This window comes from Eurypyga helias, unplaced genomic scaffold (genome assembly GCF_000690775.1).
Source record: "Eurypyga helias isolate BGI_N326 unplaced genomic scaffold, ASM69077v1 scaffold34153, whole genome shotgun sequence".
NCBI lineage: Eukaryota > Metazoa > Chordata > Aves > Eurypygiformes > Eurypygidae > Eurypyga > Eurypyga helias.
This window is the reverse complement of record NW_010239822.1, coordinates 1-26374: the sequence shown is the minus strand read 5'-3', so window position 1 is coordinate 26374 and position 26374 is coordinate 1. Positions and strand designations below refer to the sequence as shown.

The following is a 26374-nucleotide window of genomic DNA, read 5'->3' as shown; positions in this document are numbered from 1 at the left end:
CTACAAAGCAATGAAAAAAATTTGTCCAATAAGGCAATTATGGAATAATTCTTTCATAATTTCTAATTATGCCTTGAGCCTGCTTCAACTACTCCACTGCTTCCCAACTGTCAGATTAATTCGCCCTTCTAGGCTTGAACTCCACAGACTCAATCTTTGTTTGAAGTACAGTAAGAGAGGTATCATGAAAACACAAGATCAATATAAATACATGCTGGGCATAAACCAGCATTGAGCTGTTCTCCACGTTTGCAGATAGCCTATAAGGCATAAGTGTCATGTTTATTTGTTATTATTTTCCCAAGATACCAAAGAATTTGCTCCTCTTGTGCTAAAAAAGAGTCTTCACAAACCATAATTTCCAGTTCCCACCCAGGAAATCCCAATTAGATTTGCCTACTGCTCTGCCCTTCCCCATAAGAAATATGCTCTCCATAATGATCCATGATGGCAGTGATTTTGAGAAGCTGAATTGGAATCCAACTTGTAGCCAGGCCATTAGACAGTGCTGAAACGTACATGTCCAGCACAGTTCTATACTGAGAGCCAAAGCGGCAAGTGGAAGGGCTGCTAAATGGGACTATGAACTTTCCTGCACAGCTACACAGAGAGAAAATGGGGTTTTAAACCAAAATTGAATAGATTATGTCACTGCAAGTTCAAGGTCTGTAGCACAGGAGCATCTAAAGAACAAAGCAGAACCATGCATAATAAAAAAAATATATATATTTCCTAAAAATAAACAGAGATTTTTACCCAACAGCTCAAAGGCTTTTTCTTAAGCACAAATGAATGCTTAAAGACATCAGGACAAGAATCTTTTACTGGTCTGAATGAGGGATCCACCCCCAAACTTAAGGTGTTCTTGCATAAAATTCAGGCACTTCCACAGAAGCATCTGAACCTGCTGTCATACAGGTATCCAAGACCTCTCAAACTTCTACTGGGGAGAGCCTATTCTGCAGCTGCTGTTCTTTTTTTAAACACCATTCTTACAAAAACCTGAGAGGTGAAAAATGATAGAAAATACTGAAGGAAACAGCCTTTAAGCCTAGATTTTCTACTGTAACAAGGGCCTCATCACTTACCTCAGTATGTGGTGGTCATGACAGTACCTTTATGACTTCAGAGTAATGATCATAGCTCTTTGTAAATATTTGAAATTGTAACACTAAAAACAAATGTACCTTACAAGAGCAGTATAAAATTCCAGAGAGAAAGACCAAAACAGAAGTATTCTAGTCTCCAGCAGGCAAAAAAGTAAGCATGCCTTTAAGCCTGTGTATGCACTTAATACAAGTGAACAAATAAACTGATTGCAAAAAAAGCTTACAGCTCACCAATAATTGCTTTTGTAATGCTCATTAGGAGACAAAAAACCCCAACCAACACGTTTCAACTACGTAGCACCCCAGACTTTAAACCTTGTCATGTACAGTAACACAGACACAAAACCAGGGCTTCCAATTAAACACCTACTTCAAGAAAGTTAAGCTAATATCAGCACGAAGATTCATGTGACAAGCGTTTAGCAGTGTTGGGACTACTTCAAGGTGTATGTCACTTTAAGTCATTTTCAACAAAACAGTATATTGTCACTGTATTGAGGACATATAAGAATAATTTTGAACAGGTAACTTAAATTTCTGTGCTACATGTACACTTTCTGCCTTGGTTAACAAACACTGATTTAGGAATAACTCAATTTTCATTCCAGCTTATTAGCTTAAACATTTACCTACAGTCAAATCTACTTAAAGTTGAAGCCATTTCCTGTATACAGAAGTAAACTATGAGTTCTATCTGCTTTCTACTTTTTTTTTTTCCCGACAGTACTGCAGAAAAAAAAAATGTAGCAAGTTTAAAAATACTGAACACATCCTATAAAACTACAAAAGTTAGGACTTGATCTGACAATACAGTTAAGCACTTCATTCAATTTTCAAGGGAGCCATGTCCAGGACTATGTTTCCTGAGGCCCACAAACAGCTCAGAATATGTGTTTTATGCAATTTATGTTAATTCCTTTAAACTAGTGCAACACCAGTTTAGGGAAAAGATCCCAGAATAACTTCAAAAAGAGACAAACGGGAGGACAGACATACATGCTTGTGGTGTAGCTCCCCACCTGAGTTTCTGCATGTTTTAACCAAAGTCACCAAGAAAAAGCGATTCCGATGCCTGTGAGCAAGTGTATGAATGATTGAGCACAGTTTACCCCACAAAAATAAAACACACCTTGCAATATCCTACAACTAGGCAGTGTCTCAAAATGATTTTAACTTTCTTCCCCATTGGATAACTTGTTTTTCCTCATGTGATGTACCAAATTTCTCCCACAGCCTACAGTGACTGAACATTACTGTAAAATTTACCAACTCTTGGACTTTTCTCTATTCCTAAATAAAATATGCCCGAGTCTTAATATTTTATAGATGGCATCTGCAATGTTACCAGATTAAATCACAAGAACGTTAATTGGTTCTCGATTATTTACCCGATTGTAAAACGGATGCTGAGGTCCTGTCATACCACTATAGTAACTGCTGTGAGGCTGCGGTGACAAAACTCCGCTGTTGAAAGGGCCGTTGAAGGAGGCTGTAGAAGAGCAAGCTGATGAAGGCTGACTAAACAGAGAAGTTGCTCTAGCAGGTGCCTCATGTAAAGGCAACGTGGGATAAGGAAGTCCTCCAATATTCATTTGATCTCTTGCAGCACGAACGTCTGAAAAATAAAGAGGTAAAAACTAATGAGACTTTGCTTGAAATATTTGGAAATGTTTTGATTTGTTTGCTAATTCATTAAGGTACTTTTTTGTGTATTTAACTCCAATCACAGCTCATCGAGTAGAACGGCAAATGTCACTTTCAGCTGCACACCGTTGATTTCTTTTGAGGATCCCATACACACTGGAGTCTTTGGGAGAGTTAGGACAATTTATTGCATAAATTTATGCAGTATATTAAATGCCTCTAAACATTCTCAAGAGAGAACAAGTTATAATTTCATCCCAAATAGGAAGAAATGCAGGAACACATCATGCCAAGTCTGTCTCCGATACGAGATACAGTCATAGTGACATAGTCTATCACATACAGTGATGTGATTGTCAGACCCCTATGGTTTCTGAAGAGATACACAAGACGGGGCTTGTGTACAAAGCCAGGCTGCCCCACTGCAGCTAGCAAGTGCAGAGAAGGAAGTCGGAAAAAGCAAGAACAAAAAGCATTCCAGTTGAGGACTGAAGAAGAGTGTCATGACAGAAAAGACAGGCAAAGCAAACTATTCGTACCTGAATTCTGTTCCCACCTAGAATACTGGTTTTCTTCAAAGCTTTAGCATCGCTTAACAGGTGGAAATGTTAAGAAACCTTAGTCTTATTCCACAGCCAATAGCTGTGCACTATTACAATAGTAAGACTGGACAAGAAGTGCCATCCCACATATCACATCAGTCCACAGCAGCAGTGAGCAATGAGAGCATTTAATGCTCAGCAGAGTGGTTTTGCAGAACAGAACCTGAACTTGGCTGCTTTTTTTGACACTACAAGCAAGTACATATAATAGTTTAACAACCACTGCACAATAAACACCACTTGTCCTAGGATGAATTTAAATATAGCAGACTATACTGTTATACTATACTGGTGCCACTGTACAGGTGTCTAGTGGGGAAGACATCAAATGGAGATGTCCCACTTTGTTTCACCAGCTTCAGTCCTACAGGATCTTACTGACACTATTCAAAATTGTTACATGTCTAGAAGTCAACTTGCATCTCTACTACTAAAATATCATTGTGTGTATTGGTTTCCTTCATCTTCTAAAGCGCTCTTCAAATTAAGAACAGTGGACTTCCCCCTCCAAAGAGATGCTTTAGTCTAGTATGATCTGGCCTCAGCAAAGCTACGAAGTGAAACCAAATGGCCTGTTACTGAAGTCAAATCAATCTGAAGGTCTGATATGATGAATCAGGCAATTGGAATGGACCTCTAGAGATTACCTAATCCAACTCCCCTGCCAAAGCAGGTTCACCTAGAGCAGGCTGGACAGGAACACATCCAGGTGGACTTGGAATACCTACAGAGAAGGAGACCACAACCTCTCTGGGCAGCCTGTTCCAGTGCTCTGGCATCCTTGAAGCAAAGAAGTTCTTCCTTACATTAAGATGGAATTTCCTGTGTTCCAGTTTGTGCCCACTGCCCCTTGTCCTGTTGCTGGTCACAACTGAAAAAAGTCTGACCCCATCCTCCTGACACCCACCCTTTAGATATTTGTAAGCATTGATGAGATCCCTTCTCAGTCTTGTCTGCTCCAGGCTAAACAGACCCAGCTCTCTCAGCCTTTCCTCATGAGAGGTGCTCCATTCCCGTGATCATGCTCGTAGCCCTCCACTGGAGTCTCCCCAGAAGTTCCCTATCTGTCTTGAGCTGGGGAGCCCAGAACTGGACACAAAAAAAAAGGTTGGTGACAAGCAGCAAGGAAACCCCAGCATCGCGGGGTGAGCTCCATGCTTCTCACAGAATGATAGGGGCTGGAAGGCACCTCCGGAGATCATCTGCCCAAGCAGTTCACCTAGAGCAGGCTGGACAGGAACACATCCAGGTGGACTTGGAATACCTACAGAGAAGGAGACCACAACCTCTCTGGGCAGCCTGTTCCAGTGCTCTGGCATCCTTGAAGCAAAGAAGTTCTTCCTCACATTAAGATGGAATTTCCTGCGTTCCAGTTTGTGCCCACTGCCCCTTGTCCTGTTGCTGGGCACAACTGAAAAGAGTCTGACCCCATCCTCCTGACACCCACCCTTTAGATATTTGTAAGCATTGATGAGATCCCTTCTCAGTCTTCTCTGCTCCAGGCTAAACAGACCCAGCTCTCTCAGCCTTTCCTCATGAGAGGTGCTCCATTCCCGTGATCATGCTCGTAGCCCTCCACTGGAGTCTCCCCAGAAGTTCCCTATCTGTCTTGAGCTGGGGAGCCCAGAACTGGACACAATACTCCAGATGTGGCCTCACTAGAGCAGACTAGAGGGCGAGGATAACCGCCCTCGACATGCTGGCCACGTTCTTTGTAATGCCCCCCAGGATACCACTAGTCTTCTTGGCCCAAGGGGCATATAGCTGGCTGGTGGTCCACCCGGAATTCCAGGTCCCTCTCTGCAGAGCTGCTTTCCAGCAGGTCAACCCCCAAACTGTATCTGTGTCTAGGGTTATTCAATCAACAAATGTGAACAAATCAGGATTCTATGTAACATACAAAGTAGCTCTACCAAAAATGAAAAGAAATAATACGATTGCCATTTTCCATTTAGTCGAAAGCATACTCACCTGCAATGATTTCTCGTAGCTTGGGATCTAAGTTTACAGTACATGGCAAAAAGGTTCTTACATCACGGGCGACAAGAACAGGTGTTCGAGAAGATAAAAATACTTCAAAGTTCCGTATATCTCCATCAATTTCAAGCAGAGGTTCAACATCTTTAGTTGTAGGAATATTCTTTGAAATTCTGTGGGGCAGAGGAGAAGGAAATTAGATAAATCATAAACCATGTTTATTACAGCATGACCTACCATTTGCATAGTGATATTCTAGGGTGAAATTACAGTACACTTGCATCCATTGTCCCTGTTCTCGGGAAAATAAAGAGAACCCATGAAGAGCTGCACTGTCTGAAGAACAAACAATTTAACACTTTCTAATATGCAAAAAATCTCAAACTTCTAAGCAACATGATATAATTGTGTGCTGCAGAGAAATCTCAAAGAAGCCATACAGAAGAGTAAAATCAGATCAGGAATTTATAGATCAGTAACATCAAATAAAAAGTAAGAGGAAGTTAATATTTGTCAGTGTGAACCTCAAACATCCATTCAAATCCTGATACCTCAATCAGAAATTTCACTCTTAAAAATCTCATTTTTAACTAACATTTCTTGTAACAGGAACACTTGTCAGGCATCTTAGACATCAATCAAAACCCAACTGCATGGGATTTCATGGTAAAAAGCGGAAAAACAACTGCCTGCTTTCAAGTAATTCACCTTCTGAGATAAGAAGCCACAATCAAGTAATTCACCTTCTGAGATAAGCCACACAAAGAAGAGAACAACAAAATAATGAGACACGATCAATATAAGGGACCATTAGAAACACAGAATCTGTGTTGGAAAAGACCTTTAAGATCAAGTCCAACTGTTAACCCAGCACTGCTAAATCCACAACTAAATGTTGGTGCATTATGACTGCTGTCAAGCAGCAGTGGGTTTTTCTGTAAGCATCAGTATAAAGGACAGTTTTAGGAAAGGACAAGAAGGATTACATGCTATCCTTGTGGGAGTTGGCAAAAAGCTCCTACCAAATGCAAACAAGTGATGGAGGAGGCTGACGTGATGGGACAGATGAACCTATTTTACCTGACATCTCATTTCATAGTATCGTGACTGGCATCTCATCTGATAGCAAATGAGAAATGATAATCTAAATTAAAGTTTACTAAAATGAAAAAGTGTTTCTCACACCCAGGATAACCAGAAAGGAAACAGTGAAAGAATCCACTGAGAATGGTTAATGTGGTTACAGTAATGACTATAAAATGGCTGTGACAGCACTCTGTTTGGATACCAGTGAAGTAACCGCACTGTATTTAAAGTAAAAATATTTAAAAAGTTATTAAGAAAAAAAGAAAATAAAAAACTTGATATAAATATACAACGAATGACACACCTAACTAGTTTATGGCTGTAAGGTCTTTGATGATCTTTAAGGTCCCTTCCAACCCAAACCATTCTGTGATTCTGTGACTTTCCCAAAGACATACTATGATCATAGTTCCATGGAAAGGCGTGACTCAGCATAGGCATGTCGACTGCCCTGTGAGCTGCTGTAACTTGCCAGACAGAAGAAGCCAGCGTAGTACAAAGAAAGAGTAAGAGTTTTCTCCGATTACTGGGCCATTAAAACAGCTAAGGCAACTGCCGGTGCTGTCGTGGGGGAAAAGAGTGCACTGATGCATGGATGGAGAGGGAGGAAGGAGCCCTCATGCACTCAGTAACCTATCAAAGTGCAACCAAAAAACTCTTATATTAAATAAATACACACTCATGTGTCTATGAAGAGACAAGAACATAACACTTGAAAATACCGGGTTGTAATTGAATTGTATTTTAATACAGCTAATGAACTAAATCTATTTTTAGCTGAATGATCTTACCTTATTTCACAATTTGTTAGCTTTTTAAAAGCAATGATAATCTTTTATCTTTATTTTTAGATCCTCCATAAAAAGTAGAATTTTATGTACCATGGGATTATTCTAGGGACAATAGTGGCAGATTTACACAGAATATTTAGCATTTAATGTTAAGAGAAATAAAATAATTTAGGATCGATGCTAGATGCTTAAAGTAAGTGCAACTCTTTTACGTTAAATATCTTAGCTGTGTGTTAATCTTTCAATCTGATTTATAGTCCTTCCCTATACTAAAAGTATAATTAACAGATTCCTATAAATTTTACCAGAAAACATCTGAATGGACCATGTACCTAACACATAGAGGATACTGCTTATTTCAGCACGGCATGGCAGTATCTACAAATAACTTTAATCACAGTGAGATGTTACTTCCACAGCCTAGGAAAATGTACCAAATGTAAAGTATAAAAGCCAGTGCAGCCTACTGTAATAAAGGTTCTGATCCTGTAAGTCATTATGAGCAGTCATCGAGATGACAGTGGGATTATCCACTTTAGGCAAGTTCAACGCACGTAAGGCTTCACAGACTTCAGCCTTAAGAGACTAAAAGGGGGTGCTTCCCTAAGAAGAGAAATTTACACCCAGTAAGTAACACCTCCAGGATTGGAATGCTCAAAAAAATCCCAAACAAAATACCACCAAAACAAAAAGAACATTGGGAGTACCAAAGCAAGACCCATATCACTCAACAGAATCTGAGAAGTGAGTAGTTTGCGCTAATATTTAGCTACTACCATAGGTTATACTATTTTGCTTATATAAAACTACGCATATAAACCTACATTTACAGTCAGTTTAGTCAAACATCAGAAATGTAAGAAAACCAAAACCACTAACACACACTTTAGTTATATATATTAACAGTATTCTAGACAAGAGTTCAGCACTGGTAAAATGAAAAGTAAGTGACTTTCAAAGTCAGGGACTGAAGAGTTAAAAAGTGGCCTACTTCAGCACTTAAACCCACAAAATAAAAAGCCAAAAGAGAATGTGACATAGATTTAAATAAAACACACAGCTGATGAATCACATGAAACAAATTAGCTGAATTTTAATGCCAGCTCTACTTAAGTCTGAATGCGAACAGTGTTCTGAATACGATGAACAAAGCTACTGTTCAGAAGCCAATAGCCCACTGCTGGTGTGCAGATTGAAGTCTCTACTCTAACCTCCTGAGCTCAATGTCTTAAACTACGTCTCTGAAAGAAATATTTATGTAAATGATAATCTTTTGGCAAAGAGCCACAAAATTCGCATGTGCCTGTACTGCTCAGATAAAAAAATAAAAGGTTAGCATGTAAAGCTCTTTAGGAGTTACTTCTAAAATATAAGCACACAGATCTAAAAATAAAGCACTGTGAACACCCAATTCTCATTTTAGGACTAGATTTTCCTGAGGCAGAAGAACTATTCTTCAAATCAGAAACATCAAAAACTGTCACTGTTAGAGTTCTGCTTCCACAAGAAATTACTTGAATTTAAAAGGAATGAGCCCAGAACAGAACATTACACTGACAGAAGAGAACCTTAAAAATTCATCCCACTATTTCACACGTGTTCTTTCCATGCGCAGCTAAAATTAAAAACTGCTTGCAGTGTGGGTTAAGTTATATTCCAACAACGATGGATTATTTCCGTATTTTTCTTCAAATAAAATAATTTATTACAAGTAGATATAGGTATGTCATCATATCTTCCATTCAAGAGACTGTGAAGCTGCACCAATGTTTTTCTATTTTATGTTCAATTCACACTCCCACCACTGATTTGGCAAATAACCTCCACGTTCCAACAGTGGGTCCGGCCCGGCTTAGACACTGAGCTGTACATGACACAGCCTACCTACCGCGGGAGATGGCTGCCAGCACAGGATGGGGTCCTTCACCCGGCCAGGGGGTGGTAAAAAGGCAGCAGCATCAACTACAGGCTCTATCGCCTCTTCCCCCGGCCAGGGGTTTCACTGTGCCTGTCCCCAAGACCAGCTCTGGTAGGGCGCAGCTGAGTAACCTGGGATCGGACTGCTGCGACAGGAGATGTGAGCAGCCGCCCTGGAGGTCGCTCTTGCTTGATCTGAGAAGTGCCTTCGAGCTCAGGCCTTGGCCTTTAGTCCGTGTCTGAGCTACGTCTATGCCTTACTGGTCATGACCTTGACTCACTGACTTGACTTCTTGGCTTGACCTGAAACGTGCCTCATGGCTACAGACCACCGGGCTGTTTGCTGTCCCTGGCTACTGAACCTGCTCTAATCTGCCCGTTTGGCTACTGCAGGACTGCGTTCCTTGCTCACGAGGCCTCTCTTGCTGTCCTCCTCAGCTCCCAGCTTGCCTTCTCTCGTGGAGCAGCCTCCTTACTGCTCCTGGACAGGTGGAAGGTTGACTTCCTCTGCAAGTCCTCATGCTCAGAAGGACTGTTCTCCCTGCTCTTTCCAAACCTCTTTCTCTGAACATGAAAACAAAGAAAAGCTACAAAATCTCTTTGCATACCTGAATTTTTTCTTTTTTTTCCTCACGTGTTTACAGGAGCAAGTAACTCTGGACAAGAGTCATTTAACTCCTGCACTCCATGTAAAGCAGCAGACCTCACTATTTGTTATTAAATAATACCTAGAGCAACAGAAGGCATGTCAACCTTCATCCATCACGAGCCTGTTAAAATTGTGTTGAGAGAAAAAAGACAAAAATTTTGCTTAAAGTAATGAAATAACTCTTCATTAAAAATGAAAGAAAAATATGTTTTCTAAAGGTTTGCTACTGAGAAACAGAAAACTAGAAATTCTGGGCCACTTTGGAACATAATACAAAATTTTGATGCTTAACAGTCTGCTAATTAGACCTCTGATCTCTAATAATCAAATACTAATAATGTATTTTATGCTTTGCTCTGAAGTTATTTATCCTGTTGTTCTCATGTGTGGTCAGTATAGGGATCCCCCTTTATGCCTGGGGGAGGGTGGTGGTGGTGCATTTTCTCTGGATTAAAAGCTCTCACACAAAACACTCCAGAAAATTTGCAGTACTATCAACATAACAAGAATAGTGCTGCAAATAGTGTTTCAAACTGAAACTTGCAACAGGTCATTTGGACATTGAAAAACACCATCTCCTTACCTGCCCACTTGTATAGAGGCAGGAATAAAAACTCATCACACACTCAAAGGTAAAACATAAGGGAATCAATGTTTTAACTTAATAAAGAACAACAGAAAAAAGCTGTAGTTTGATATATCTACCTAGACAAAAATTATAAACCCCTCAGTGCATATTAAGCAGTACAGAGATTTTACTGAACAGATGCAACAGCTATTTAAAAACTCCTATTACCGTAGGTATCCAGGAAAGCTTGCTTTGCAAAACTGACTATCCAATTCAATTTAGAGTAGATAAAGCACCTCTTCTGACTGTTCCTCCTTTTGATCATTTCAGAAAGAAAAACCATTTTGATCCTTAAGAGATCAGTATTTATTAAACTACTCTCCCACAACCAGTATCACGCACTGTCACTGAGCCGTATTAAAAAGGTCTGGCTTAATACAACTTCCCAGAGCACACCCTACACCCACATTCTGCCCCCTACACCTGTAGGACTTCAAATATTCAGCAAGTATTTGCAGATCCTCTAGCAGCAGAAACGGTCATGGTTCATCCCAGTCTCCAGCACAAGATTCTTTTCTGGGACTACCGTACGGCACACAGTTAAATGCCAGGACCACACAAAAGGACACTCCACTGAAGGTCCAAGACAAACACTTGTGAGTGAGAGGCTGTGTGGTGCTTAGCTGGTAGCTGGGGTTAAACCACAACAACATTTCACTCTCAGAAGCACAAGTTACCCTTCTCAGAGTAAGTCAAAGACTAATGCATCGATCTGTTGCAAATGCTATCCAGAAATGGAAGGCAAAAAGGTACAACCGCTAGACTACATGAATAGGTTACTACCCAGAATTCATGCCAACCAGGACCAAACACATACTGTTTCCTTTATACAGCATTTGGATTACCTGATCTGTTTCTTATCTTGCCCTTCTGCATCAGCTTCTTACGACAGAGCTTATCTAATGAAGCAAATTCATTGTATGGGTGTATGAGCAAGTTGTTGCACTTAATACCAGAGCATCAGCTTCCAAAGAACTTGATACTCCTTGCTACTGCTCAGTGGTAGGCTTGTACAGCAGTATGAGAAAACAAGACTCTTCTGATTAGGAAGCAAGTATATTATCTCCTCTTTTTTTCCAAGAGATAGATTACATCACATTTATTGTGGGTAAGAGCCAGGCTACGGCCCACGAGCAGTATGCAGCTAAGTGATGCATTTCCAGCTTACCATCGTACCTCGCAAGGTTTTCCATGCTCACAGGTTTTGAATAAACATTCTACTTCTGACAAAAATGCTAAGCAGACATGGAAAGCCATAATCTAGTATTTTGTTTCCCAACTTTATCAATTCCCCAGAAAGTATAGGAAGGCTCATGACCTGACTTACACAGATTAACAGTACGTTTTCTTTCCTGAAGTTCTTTGTAGTGCTGCTGAAATTGCAGCTTCTGCGTTCTAACCAGAACTTGAAAAGGATTCGAAATCAACACAGGGGTGTGTTTGAGAGATGTCATTAATGCATATTAACTATACTGCAAGCATTTTATATTATCTGGTAAGTACTTTAGAAATATGACTTAATACTTTATACTACAAAGTTAACTAAAAAAAAAAAAAAAAAAGCTTAAAATACTCCTCTGTCTTGTTCTGATTAGCTTTTGCTCCAAATCTTTTTTCTCTCCCTACTACCTCTTCATCTGAACCTCCTAACTTGTCGTGTCCTCTGGTACTTCACTTTCACATCTTGCCTCATGTAGGTCTTTTAACACTGAGACCACACTAAGAAACACAAGCACTTTACATGCCCTGCGTGTTAAGGAGGAGGCAAGAAAAGGAAACTGAAAAAGAAAAGCAAGTTAAAAACTTAGAAGTAATGCCTCACTGTGAGGTCTACAAGAACGTTCAATTGTCTGCTTAAAGGAAGTGATTTATTTAAACCTGGCCTGGGCAAAAGATGATTGCAGAGAACATTATAACCCGAGTGTGGAATGTGGCACTTTCCATAACTTCCCTGGTTTTAATTTCTGTAATCACTAAGAGCTATACTTCTTAAATTAATACGTCAACAGGTTTTACACAACTTGCAAATCCCTCCAAAGTTACCTTCTAATAAAAAGGGTGAAATTATTTAAACTGTGTCAGAACTCAAATTAACATCACAACCTTCCAGAAAAGTTACATTTCAAATGATCTTGCTCAATCTTAGCACTGGTAGAGATTTGCTGAAAACATGTAACATACTTTTTAAAAAGAATAATTTAATAGATACTTGTCTAAAGCACTGTAATGAAAAAGTAGACAGATAATGCTTATCTCCCGTTTTTATTTTACTTCTTTTTTTCTTACTTATGTATATTAACAAAAAACCCTCAAATGATTTAGACAAAAGCTTTTAGCTCAACACATAATTGCAACAAAATTACAATAATTGTACCAATTAAAATAATCCTGAATGAACAGTTTGTCATCTTAATGTTCCAATGGTTTATAGAAGGATCTACTTAATTAGCTGAAATTGCTTTCCAATGTTAGTATCAAATGTCATTTGTTAAAAGTTGAACGATTTCGAAAATAATTTAACAAAGCAATTTTACAAAACACCAAGAACCAACATTTTCTTTTCAGCTGAATAAAGCAAGCAGATGTGTCATCAAATTGCTATAAAAATAAATGAGCCTTTATATGGGGAAAAAATAAATTTTACTACTAGTGCTACAAAATACTATTTTTTGATTTTGTATGAAATCAATTTCTTTAATAAAATAATTTCATATAATTTCATCTTGGTGTTATTTTTAGGACGCTGTAAATACACTTTCTTAAACTGAAGTAGTAAACAATGAAGTAGAAATATTCAACTGTATGTGAACAGAAAGATGTTTTAACCTGCTTAAGACATTTCTTAATTTGATCCACATGGGCGTACCACACAAGATCTGAACTTATCAGTAAAACACAGCACCGATGCAACCACTCTATAGAACTCCAAACTAAAGCAGTTGTTACCAGTTTAATCTGAAGAAAAGAGAAAAAAAGAGAAACAGAGGATGAGTTGCACAGTAACCTGAAATGAAGTGTTTCTCTGGTTACCATTACTAGAGAGAACTATTTCTGTGGTTGCTTCCAAAAAGGGGTAACATCAGTAAAGACTGGGAAAAAAAAAAGTGAGATTGTACACCAGTGCTGAAATTGGAAAGACAGCACCCAGGACTGAAAAAACACCAATACTTTCCATTATTGATAAATCAGCAGATGTCTTCCACAATTACTCCTTTGAATGATGTAAGAATTGCAAAAGCATAAAAAAAGTAATAAATAAGCTATGGCTGTGATACATCCTCTAGCCCCCCACACAAAAAAAGAATCCTGAATAAAAGAAAGCTATTATGTTATCTTCTAAATTTGTGCTTCGGCCCATCACTTTGCCACCCAATCTGACATCCATCATAGGTAGGCATGCATACATATGTGCACAAATACTTTATTGCAGAGGTTAAACCCAGCCCAAGTGATGGATAAATTATATGTTGTTAAGTTTTAAATAACGGTTACTTACAGCTCTGAGGAAAGCACAACCACTTTCTCATCCTGGAAGATATTTATCTTTTTTTAAAAGAAAAGATTTAAGATCCTTGATTTCCACACTTTAGTTCAACCTCCTCAAAAGCATGTTTTCAAGGAGATTAAGTAAGGGTGGAGATCCTAATCTGAACAGATGGCTCATGAGAGCTCCTTCTTTCCTCGTTCTAATATTCTGAATGAATACGTAAGAACAGTCACATCACAAACTCAGGGACCAGCAACTATATGCTGATATCACAGAATGGTGTGGGTTGGAAGGGACCTTAAAGACCATCTAATTCCAACCCCCTGCCATGGGCAGGGACACCTTCCACTAGACCAGGTTGCTCAAAGCCTCATCCAGCCTGGCCTTGAACACTTCCAGGGATGGGGCATCCACAGCTTCTCTGGGCAACCTGAGAAGTAAAGGTGACAAACTCAAAGCTTCAAACTGAAATGAGAAACTAAGGTCTTTGGGGAAAAGAAAGAAACGACTCAAACATTTTAGACTGAAGAACCCAAATTTAGACTTGAGAACCCAAAAACAGAGAGGAGAAAGTATCCAAGTGAAACTGCGACTCCTCACTGCATAGGAAATTGGAGAGTGATGACACTGCATAGCAAAATTTGAAGAATAGGGCTCTCCTCATCCTCTCGAATATCTTTTCTGTATCTTTTCTACTTTGGTACAAGTTTTTTGAAATGTGATGACTAGAATCTCAAAGTGTGTAGAAGTCAGATACATCACAGGTTTGTATAATTGTGTTGAACTTTCCTTTCTTTCTATTGCTTTTGCTGGTAACTCCTAGAGACAGCGGTTCATTTCCCGACACTGAGCACTGAACATACTTTTTCAGAAAAAACAGCAATGATTTGTGAATTTTTTCCCTCAATACAGATTTAGAGCCCATTACTACATTAGCAGGATTATAGAGGAGACTATTTCCCGCCCTATTTTATGACACCTGTATCCACAATTACTTTTATTTACTCATAGCTACTTCCACAACCCCTTGTCAAAGAGTTGCCCTGGTTATCCCCACACTCCATCTTCTCCCTCTGCCAGACCACTCACAGATATGTCAAAAAGCACAAGTATTATCTTTGGAAACCTTAGCTGCTAGTTTCTCACACGTCTTACTCATATCTTTTGCTTCCTTCTTTTGTTTTCCTAAGGCAATCTTGCCTATTATTACCTTAAATTTTAATACAATTAAATATTCTTAGATCAAGACCTTCCTTAAAATTTCTTATATTTAAAAATATTAACATTGTCTTCTTCACATACTCATTGACTCTGCTGAGAATTCAGTGTCTTTAAACGTAACTTCTCTCTACAAAAGCCACTGTGACTTTTCCCAGTATATCATTTAGATCTGGTACTGACATTCATTCTGACGCATGGATGTTTCATTTAGTCTTCACAAGAGAGCACATTCCCAGAGCTGGCTAATTTACAAGTCTGAGAAGTATCAGTTGCAAACATTCAACAGAAGCCTGCTTTCATCTGACAACTTAATTCTCTTACAACTTAATTTACAGAAAGCCCATGTATTTTTTTTCTACTTCAGGGCTTGAAAAATTTGCTTTTTGCAACTTCTGCAAACCATTTTGGCATTATACAAAACTGACATTAGGAAGACTCTTTACAGCAACACCGAGAAGAACGTAGTACAACATAAATGTAGAGGAGTATTAACTGTATGTCACAATTATAAATAAAATGATAATTAAAGTAGACCAGGATGAAAAGGTGGGTAAGGACAATAGTGGCCTTGACCACAGAACAACTAAACACAAAAGGAGAAGGAGAACACAACAGGCAAGGAATCAGAAGTAGGAGCTTAAGCTGGCAAGGAGAGAGACTACATGAAAATCCTGACGGTGAGAGACAACTTGAAAAGGCAACACATGAACCTGAAGGAGTAAATACTGGTACTAGTAAGTGTATCAAGTGGAAAGCAAAGATCTAGACCAGCAAAGAGAGAGGCTGGAAGTGAGAGGATAACAGCAAGTGAGTTTAAGGAAGTAAGAAGAGTAAAAATATTTTTCTCCAGAATATGGACTGAAGGGCAACACTGCAGACTCAGCATTTTGTATTTTCAAGATTTGACACAATTACAAAGCACGAGCCTATTCCACACTACAAAAGAATTACAACACAGCATTTTTACTTGTTACTAATAGAGAAGTCTAAGTGACTCGAACCCATAAAGACTGTTCACAGAGATGCACCTGTGCCACAAACTGAAGCCTAATTTTAGTTTGGTGTGGGGGTTTTGTTTGTTTGTTTTTAAAGACCATGGGAGAACATTACCAATACAGCATTCAACATGTTTTCCTACCTTTGCATAGTATGATACAGTAAAGCTACACTACTCCTGACAGAACTGGTTTCATACTCATCAACAGTTTTCCATATTCATCATGGTATTTATAGAAAAACACTCACAAATGTACTTTCGCCAAATTTACTTTCCCCAACAATCCTTCACATTAAGATTACATTAGTTAATTTGCTGTTAAAATCAAAAACAAAAAGCTAAAGTGCAGATAAACAGGTATTTTTATTTAGTAACTAAACTGAGAAACCCAGGGTTTTTTTTTCCAGAGTATTCCACCTACTGAAAGCAGAGCTCTCACTAGCTTCAGATATAGCTCTGAACACTAAGCACTTATTCATGTCAGCCTACAGAACCGTAAACTGTGTACCACCTCCCAAGAGAGGCACAAACACTGAGTGAAGGTGCGGCAGAGGTGACTAGCCCAGCATCACAAACTCCGAGAAGGAATTTAATAAAGCAGCTTTCAGGTGTCTTAGTTTCATTTTCCTACGGCATTCTTTTCAACTACAACGGATTGCACCGCGATGTGAAAGAAAATACCTACCCCACCACCACCACGTTTTTTTATTACGCAGCCTGCATATACAGATTGCAAAATTAAATTCTGGATGTAAGACAGGAATCTTAGAGAGGAAAAATAGCATATGAACATACATCGTAATGCTTACATAGAGGGGAATTAACTGCAGACTATTATTCTTTCATTACTTAAAGCTTGACTACTTGATTCTTTTCTTTCTACAATACTTTTTATACGTTGTAAAAGCATTCTTTGAGTTACTGAGAAACAAAGCGCCTAGCGGAAAGGATGGCTAAGGTTCGACACGCACACAGCAGACGCCAAGGCCTGCGCACAGGAGCCGGGCGAGCAGCTGTCACGCTAGTGCCGCCTGCCGGCATCCCGCTCCCGACGGCCACGGGCTTCGCGCAGCGCTGGCTCTCATCTGCCTCCAACGACACGGAAGTAAACCAGCACCGGTTTTATTACCACTTGTCATACCCTCAAGCGCACACACAAATCACCTACTGTCACTGTTCAGTGAGGGCACGTTTAACTGATCCATCTGTCGTGTTAACCCTCTGCCCCGCGCAGTCAGCGGCTAAGAGGAAGGCAACGGAGAGCTCTCACTGCAACGGAATTCTGGTGATTCACAAGTTATTAACTACATGATATTCCAAAAGTTGGAAAAATAAAGTATAATATCAAAGCATTCTCCTTATATGCAGAATGTGGGTGAGAGCATAACTCTTACACTTAACACAGAACCTACAAGAATCCTTTCACCCCAGAGAGATCCCAGAATCACAGAAGTGTTTGGGCTGGAAGGGACCTTAAAGACCATCTAGTTCCAACCCCCCTGCCATGGGCAGGGACACCTTCCACTAGACCAGGTTGCTCAAAGCCTCATCCAGCCTGGCCTTGAACACTTCCAGGGATGGGGCATCCACAGCTTCTCTGGGCAACCTCTTCCAGGGCCTCACCACCCTCTCCAGGAAGAACTTCTTCCTGATATCCAATCTGCCCACTTTCAATTTAAACCCGTTATCATATAAAGCAGCAAAACCAAAGCAGAATTTTCACTGTCACACAAAAAAGTAGTTTGACAAAAACTATTCAATACTAGGAAAATTATATTCTTGTTTCTGTTTGAAAATACCAACATTAAAAAAAAAAAATCTGTGCAGAATAAAAGGCAGGAAAGTAACAGAAACTTAGTACTGGAACTGAAGCAGTGTAAGTATCAAAATGTGGTGTCTATTCCAAAATATACAAAAACAGACTCCAAAAGCTGCTTTATAAACCAGAAACATCTTAGAAAACAGACAATGAAGTTTTAAAAGAGAAACTGAAGTAAACAGTGTACTTTGAACTGATACAGAAAGAGATATTCAAGCCAAGTGACTTCAAACAGTTGTAGATAAAAAGAATAACCACCACACAGAAAGGATTATTTTGGATAAAACAGAATTTTTAGAGCATTAGATAATCCCAAAGAGTTCACAGACCTTTTCATATTCAGCATACGGTAAAGATGATCGCCCAGATCACCAGACAGATGAGATCTCAGCTTTATCACTACATCAATACAGTTCATAGAACCACGGAATGGTTTGGGTTGGAAGGGATGGGGCATCCACAGCTTCTCTGGGCAACCTGTCCCAATGCCTCACCACCCTCTCCATGAAGAACTTCTTCCTGACATCTAATCTAAACCTCCCCACTTTCAATTTAAACCCATTACCCCTTGTCCTGACACTACAGGCCCTTGTAAAAAGTCCCTCCCAGCTTCCTTGTAGGCCCTTTCAGGTACTGGACCCTGGACTTACCCTGGACACCGCAAAGTCTCTAGATTTTCCGGCAACTTGTTCAATCAATCCCAGCCTTGCCTCTTTACCTCCGCTGTTCTTTTCATCTGATCTCATTCATTTCTTACACAAGTCAAACCCTTCTTTCCTCTCCCTGACTTTCATTCTCAGATTCTGCTCCTGTTCTCTAGGCCCAACTCCCAGTCACATTCTTTCTCTTCCATTCCTCCCACTGTCATCAGGTCACTTGTCACAACCCACAAGCCCTTTCTCAGAAGCAGCCAGGTTCTGGAGAGGCACGTTCACTGACAACGCAGTGACCTTTTGCTGTCACTTGCCATACCTAGACAGCTCTGTGGGACAGCAACGCGCATGAGCAGTGGAACAAGTTGTGCTTCGCTTTCGTATTCCGTAACCGCAGCAAAGGGCACTGCCACAGCCTGGAGCACACTTGCTAAGCACCAGAGCTTCAGAGGTCTTTACCAGTAAAGGCAGTTTTTGGTAGCTGTCTGAAAGCCACGTTATTCTAATAATCATTAATGATGATCACTGTTTTAACCACTCAAAGTGCATACCACTACCAGAATAGCACCCACCTCTCATAGATGGTTTTTAACGTCAGCTGATCCGAAACACCTTCGGTCTCTTCAAGATGCAGTATGAGCCACGACGTTCTGTAGGGCCACTGCTCCGTGAGGTTGATCCAACTAGCCAGTCTATCCCAACTGAACGTGATCTGGTTAGCTCGCAATAAACGACCTAATGTAGCAGGGAAGGAGGGAGGAAACACAGGGGATTTTTTTTTTCCCTTTTGAAAGAGATCTTTTTTCTCCTCAAAGTAACAGCTATGGTAAGTCCTTTGACCTGATCTGCGAACTTTCTGGTATTACATTTTTAGCTCGGTAAGTTCAAAATCATCAAGTTGCACCTAAAAAGATCATTTGACAACAATTAAAATTCCTGCAAATACTGGTCAGAACATAAGACTCTCCAGAACTGTCAACTTCAGCTCCAAGTTAAACACTAATTACTATCATCCTGTTACAGGTGAATCTTGTTACTTTAACAAAACTCAACAGAGAATCTCACACAGCATTAATTTTTCAATCTAAAGACAAAAATAGTGCTAATACTATGAAGTATCTTCAGTGCACTGGCACATGGAATATGGTCAAAAGTTAAGCAGACAACTGCCATCTTCAATAGCCAATAATGTAAAATTCAAAGCTATAAACATAAGACTGTTTTAAGTTAATAAGGCAAGATATGAATTGCAAATAAAGTTAATTTAAAAAAAAGAATGCTACAGTTTATACATTTCAAGTTTTAGCAAATCTTTCAGAATGGTATTATCATCATAGGTGATGACATGTAACTTACAGCCTGAAGGCTCTGCTCATGAAGCTGTTCATGAAATAATCATATATAACCACAGATTATAGTACAATAAATGTGTTCTTGCAGGGATTTTTTTGTTTTTACAACTAACAGTTTGTTATACTTTCACATCTGCACTATAACATGCTAAAACCAGACATTTCATGCTACAAATTGTAGTGACAATGTTAAGACACTGCACATTTATTTAAAAGATTAGCTCAGAATTTTAGGTCTGTTGTCATGTATGAATTGTTGCTAAAAAGGGAAAAAAGGAGGGGAAAATGAGGAAAACATATTAACACTCTTCTATTAATTGTACTAGCATTAAGTTAATGGAATAGGAAATAAGATATGGGTTATTTTACTTAATTTAGAGCCACATTTACATTTAATTCTTCATAATCTGAATGAAGGTAAATTAGGAAAATCCGTATTATGCAAGCACTGGGAACCGAACTGCTGAGACAGCCAACCCCTCTGTGTTACCCAGGTTGGTTTGACAGACCTGAACCTCAGCTCAGAGACATACAGCTGTGTCCTTGTATCATACTTCCGAAGATGATCACCTCGGCACTCTACCGGACCTCAGCCAGTTGCACCTGCTTGTTGCATGCTGGAAATCAGTACTCCCAGATGCAGTGTTAAGTTGGGCAGTGGATGCAGCATCAACACTGCTTTAGCAGGTTTCTGCAACTTTTTTAATCAGTTCAGTTTTGGCCTGTGCCATTACTCTGTACATCAACTGGTAAAACAAACACCTTAAGTGAGACCTGAGATGGTTGCAGCAGGTTTCTTAGCTCCAGCTGTCTGCCGTGTAACAGAGACACCCAGTGTAGGCAGTATGGCTACAATCACCGGATGAAGAATTTAATGCATAATCTGTTGAACTCATCCTTCATAGGCCTGCAGGCAACTATTATTTCTGTATCTGTCAAAGTTTTCTTACTAAAATTCTCTCTTTGAAATGATCCAGCTCTCATTAGAAAATTAATATTTACTTTTTTACTTAAGCATTAAATGTTATCATCAAAAGACATAAGTCATATTTCTATCAATGACAAAGGTAATTAACATAATCTTTTATTGCTACTATTACCGGTAGAGTCATACTGTAGTCTTCCTAGTAATCAAATTTTATTAGGCTTACTGAAATCAGAAGTTTTACAGATTCTATTTTCATTAACATAACATTAATCAAATTATCACAAGCTCTGGGTTTAAATAACTAAAGCAAGAGAAGTACTTTCCTTTAAAACACAGTAATATTCATTTTGTTTCGCCATGTGTCCAGTGTAGTACCACTTGTCATTTAGTGAGATCCTTTACCATAAAACCAGGAACTCAGATTAAAAGACCTGAAGTGGCATAAAAACAAGTAATCCATTTTGTTCAGAGCACAGGGGCTGCAGAGAAAAGGATTCATGTAAACTTCCAGGAGCCTCCTTAAAGTGTAATGTAAGAAGCTGTAACTAGGATGAGGGTGTTAGGGAATAGCTCAAAAGGTGCACTGCTTCTTCTTAAAGACACCACTGATACCTACTGCGTCAACAGGAAAGCTGAAATTGCATGCAAGACTAAATGTAAGGAAAAGAAACCAAAACAAAAGCAGAAACATCTCTATAGTAAATGCAACATTTTTTCAAATAGGTCTTTCATATTTTAAAAGCACTATTTGTCCTTTCCTAAACTCGGGTGCAGGCAGAGGAACAACTGTTTACTGTCTCTTCAGTCATGACGCTACGCATTATTTTGAGAGTCAGTAACCTTGTGTACCAGTGGCAAGAAGCCTTCCTGAATTAACCTTCCCACGTGCACTCTCTCTTATCTAATAAACCGAGCTTAATATACTAAGTACGCATGCTAAATAGTACTGAAATATTTTTAAGTGTGAAAGACAATTCATTTGACATATCTGTGAATCCAATACATTTTACGGTTAGTCCTAGAAATTGTTAATATTACTTGTTTCACAGGGTCACTGCGTGGTTGAGGTTGGGAGGGAGCTCTGGGGATCATCTGGTCCAACCCCCCTGCTCAAGCAGGGCCACTCAGAGCCAGCTGCCCAGGGCCGTGTCCAGATGGACTCTGAGCAACTCCAAGGATGGAGACTCCACAGCCTCCCTGGGACTCCTGTGCCAGGGCTGGGTCCACCCTCACAATAAAACAGTATTTCACTAGCACCCGGTGATTAATGGCACTTTTCTACAAGGGTTCAAATCTTAATGGTAAAATTCAGGATACAACGCCTAGGACAAAGAAAACATGACATTTGATCCTTCTGAAAAAGCTGATGTTGGCTTTCACATGAACACAAAAATGGGTTAAGGATAGTGAAATTAAGCTCAAGCTTCTGCCAGGATATTGTTTTGCTGATAAAAGATCAAGCCAATTCTGAGTAAAGGTCCAAGTCGCCCCGAAGCCTCATACTGTACAATAGCTAACACTTATGTAAAAGTTTCAGAACCTGGGAAAAAGTAATATTCTCTTTTGTTCTTCCAGCCCCTGATGGTTTGTGGTGCATTGCTTCCTTCTATTAGCATTTGATGAATCTTACTTTTCAGGTATTTAATAGTTTCTTAATCCATATGACACCTTTGCAGAGTTATGCACCTAACTACACAGTGTGACAGGTAACTCCTTTTGTTTGTCCTGAACCAGTTAGCCGTACGGCTATTCAGGGCCTTTTAGAGTCGGCAACAGGAAAGACAGTAAATAATCACTCCCCACTTCACCTACTACATTAAACATGACTTTATTAGACTTCCCTAAGTCCTTTTCCAGTTGATTCCAGTTTTTAAACCTCACAGATACCAATGTCTTGATTGTGTTCTGTTGAAAGAAAACAGGTCATAAAATGCCCTAGACAACCATTTAGGAAAAAAGGACTCCAAATATCCATAGCAAAAATGTAAAGGAGACCTACCTGCTTTTACAGTTTATCTTTTAAGATACCAGCACTACAAGCTTTTTTCACATTAGACAATTATGAAATTGAAAAATATATTTTGTCATCCCACTTCATAATTTAAAAAATATAAAACTTTCTAAAAATGTAGACTAGAATCATTTGCCTCCCAACTGAATTCAATGAAACAAGGTACTATTTTTTTAAATTCTACATAGAACAGTTTTTGCTTGCACTGTAGAAAAGTTTGATTCAGAAGGATTTTCAAAATCAACCCACAGACTGACTTGTCCATTACACGCTAAAAAGTCTAACCACAAGCATCCAAAACACAATACTGTCTACCACACACAAACATGCCACACTCACCTGTCACCGAAACAATATTTAGCAATCTTCTCATGGTCTGAGGACTGATATCACTGAACCAATCCTCTGTAACCAACAGCTTGGTCAAATCAAAAGACATTTGGCGGGTAATGGTACGTTGCATCTGGCGCCTTCGGTAAGTATCCTGATAATGATTACAAAAAAGCAAGAAATACTACTTACTATCAAAAAGTTCTACGTATTTGAAATACTTCAGTTTTACTTGATTATGAAATGGGAACCTTTGTGAATACCTATCTGTGAGGTTGACATGAAATTGAACTCATGAAGTTCAACAAGGCCAAGTGCAAGGTCCTGCACCTGGGTTGGGGCAATCCCAAGCACAAGTACAGGCTGAGTGGAGAGTGGATAGAGAGCAGCCCTGAGGAGAAGGACTTGGGGGTACAGGTGGGGGAAAAGCTGAACAGGAGCCGGCCGTGTGCGCTGGCAGCCCAGAAAGCCAATATTCCAGGCCAGGCTGGATGAGGCTTTGAGCAGCCTGGTCTAGTGGAAGGTGTCCCTGTCCATAGCAGGGGGGGTGGAACTGGATGATCTTTAAGGTCCCTTCCCACCCAAACCATGCTATGATTCTGTGAAATACCATAAAAATATTTACCAGACTTTAATTCTGATTTGACTGTGTAACAATGGAACATGATTTCCATATAAAATTGTTACCAGTTTCAGCACTATCATCATTTCCTACTCTCTTTGGAAAAAAGCAAAATACCATGCATTTAGTAATTACATTTTAAATTAAAGTTAACATAAGGTTCTCCTACAGAACTCCCCATATCTCTTCCTGTGGCAGCTCAAAAACCTCAGAATCCTCAGACTGTGCTGCTTTTCACTACTTCCCAGATACCTTTTATTCGACCACTTTCTGATTTTACGTATAGATGGGAAAACAGAACAGATGGTAGGACAAACTGTGGTGGACATGTTGCAGTAGAAGTCTCATGCTATAATAGTCTAAATTTCTTCATCTGCTCAATTACTGCCCCTTGATGCAACATCCTGTGACAAAGTGACACCAGGCTTATGCAGAATAATCCAAAGTCTACATACGTACCAAGTCTACATATATACATAGCTACTACCAACATGGTGTGTCATCTCTGCATTCACAGGGAGCTGAATTTAAGTATTTGTAGAAAAGATCACTTTGGTGAGCAAGCAAACTTTTCCCTCTTTGATAGAGCATCAGCCTACTAATTTAAGAACGTGCTTTTCCTACATAGATCATTTATATTGATTTCATAACAGTGGTTTGTTAAGTCTTCCAAGTTGACAAAATTGAAAATGTAAAGAGAAAAGGAAGGGGTAGAAAAGAAGTATTACCAGTATCTTCATTTAGTCTAAAAATTTTTCTCACCCGCCTATTGAGAGCAGTTTTGCTACCAAGCTTGGTCATGTCTCCAAGACTGTTCTGAGAAACTCTCCTGTCAACCTCTTCATGCAATCCTACGGAAAGAAAAAAGGCAGGCATTTTCTCCATTCATACATATTTGACTGATGTCTAAAACACCACCAATGAACTGCTAATTGTTTACATTGTTTCAAGAAAAGGAGTTTTGGAACACTGGCTCTGTACCTTTCATACCATCTCTTGCATAACCTTACCTGCATTATCTGTATAAGGAATATCCCCATTGGTTGTCGAAGCCATCAGTTTTTTTGCATTACTAAGCCCCCGGCTATTCAGGAAAACTGGCAAATGGACAATGTTTCGCATATAATCGTGTCCATTTATGTTTGAATCACGTAGAACACTGTTGAGATTCTGGTTAATAGCCTTTATAATAATGTGTGGGTCACTTGCAAAAATAGCAATAAATGGGCCTTTAGAAAACAAGACTCGGACCTGTAAAAAAGTAGACAGTACACCTTGTTAATCAGAATGAATAGTAACCGTGGGTCATGTAGGTGTCTGACACAACATTTTACATTCATTCTGTTCAAGTTATAAACTTGAGAGAACAAGAGATGTACAGATGTGTCAGTTTCTTCAACATGAGATACTGAATGCTAGGAATTCATCCGCAATTGGAAATAAGCACGTTTGACAAATCAGCTTGGTAGTTACAGTGGATGTCATCACCAAGAAGGTATCACGTAGCAATGTCATTCGAGCTCATCTATAGAAGAGATCATCTTTATACAATGACCCCACTCACCGTATCAAGCATCTGTAAAACTTTGTCCTGCTCACAAGCATCCAACCCATCAATAATTACAACAAGCCGTGTCTGGTTCTGAGTGAAGCTGTCGATGGTTTTCGCCATTTTGGCCATCAGTTCCACCTCACATTTCAAAACCTATAAAAACAGAGAGACACTCTGTCTGAAACTCCCAAAAAAACATATAATTCCTTTTGCAGATTGCTGCTTGTCTCAAAACCACTTCAGTAAGATTACAAAAATAAACACTTATGAATACTCGAAGTGAAAGCCCTAAAATGTCACTTTCCAAATTCTAATTTTCTATTTGCAGAAAAAATACAGCAGAGCAGCATACTCCACTTCAATGTAACAAACTATCCTTACTTAAATGCCATTATAATCTTATTTTAAAAGAAAGTAATATTTATGCACTGTAAACCAGTATTTCAAGAGTAAACAAAAGAGTATTTGAAGCTTCAGACAATCCTCAGTATTTTTTGCATAAAATGTATGCTAAAATTATCTCCCTGTCTTCCAGCCAAGCATATCATGTTATTACACTAACGCTCACTAATTCCTATTCAGCATAGGCAGAATAAGTTCTTCAAGTTGCACATTTAACAACTACTCTTAATAATATAGAAACAAAGGTGGAATTCACCTGCCCTAATTTCAGTAACTACAGGGTAGACATTAAATCTGATCTATCTGCCACTACATTAATCTTGAATACGCCCGTTCAGATGACAAAAGTCATATGAAGAACTCCAGAAACACCTACTTCTCTCCTTTGATTTCAAAGGGTGAGCCTAACTCCTAAGTGGCTGAAACTGACAGATAAATACCACTCAATAAACAATGGTCAAGAAACACAGTGGCAACACACAGGCAAGGTCTGCTGTGCTACAGAAATATTTGCACAACGTATCATCATACAACATATTAGCTCTGATCTACAGATCTAATCTACGGAGGTATGCTGTGTTCAGCCAGGAAAGAGTT

At 39.3% G+C, this 26374-nt stretch overlaps 1 protein-coding gene across 1 annotated transcript in view; it reads right to left on the bottom strand.

Moving 5' to 3' along the window:
• LOC104507102 (kinase D-interacting substrate of 220 kDa-like) overlaps positions 1–25528 on the bottom strand; it is a gene marked incomplete at both ends in the record, with an annotated part of 36673 nt that extends 11145 nt beyond the window's left edge. The window contains 7 exons of the mRNA XM_010148279.1: positions 2498–2724; positions 5327–5505; positions 19153–19315; positions 23211–23355; positions 24586–24674; positions 24834–25074; positions 25388–25528. Coding sequence (XP_010146581.1) covers positions 2498–2724; positions 5327–5505; positions 19153–19315; positions 23211–23355; positions 24586–24674; positions 24834–25074; positions 25388–25528 — 1185 coding nt within the window. The remainder of the gene's footprint in view (positions 1–2497; positions 2725–5326; positions 5506–19152; positions 19316–23210; positions 23356–24585; positions 24675–24833; positions 25075–25387) is intronic.
• Positions 25529–26374: the final 846 nt, after the last annotated feature.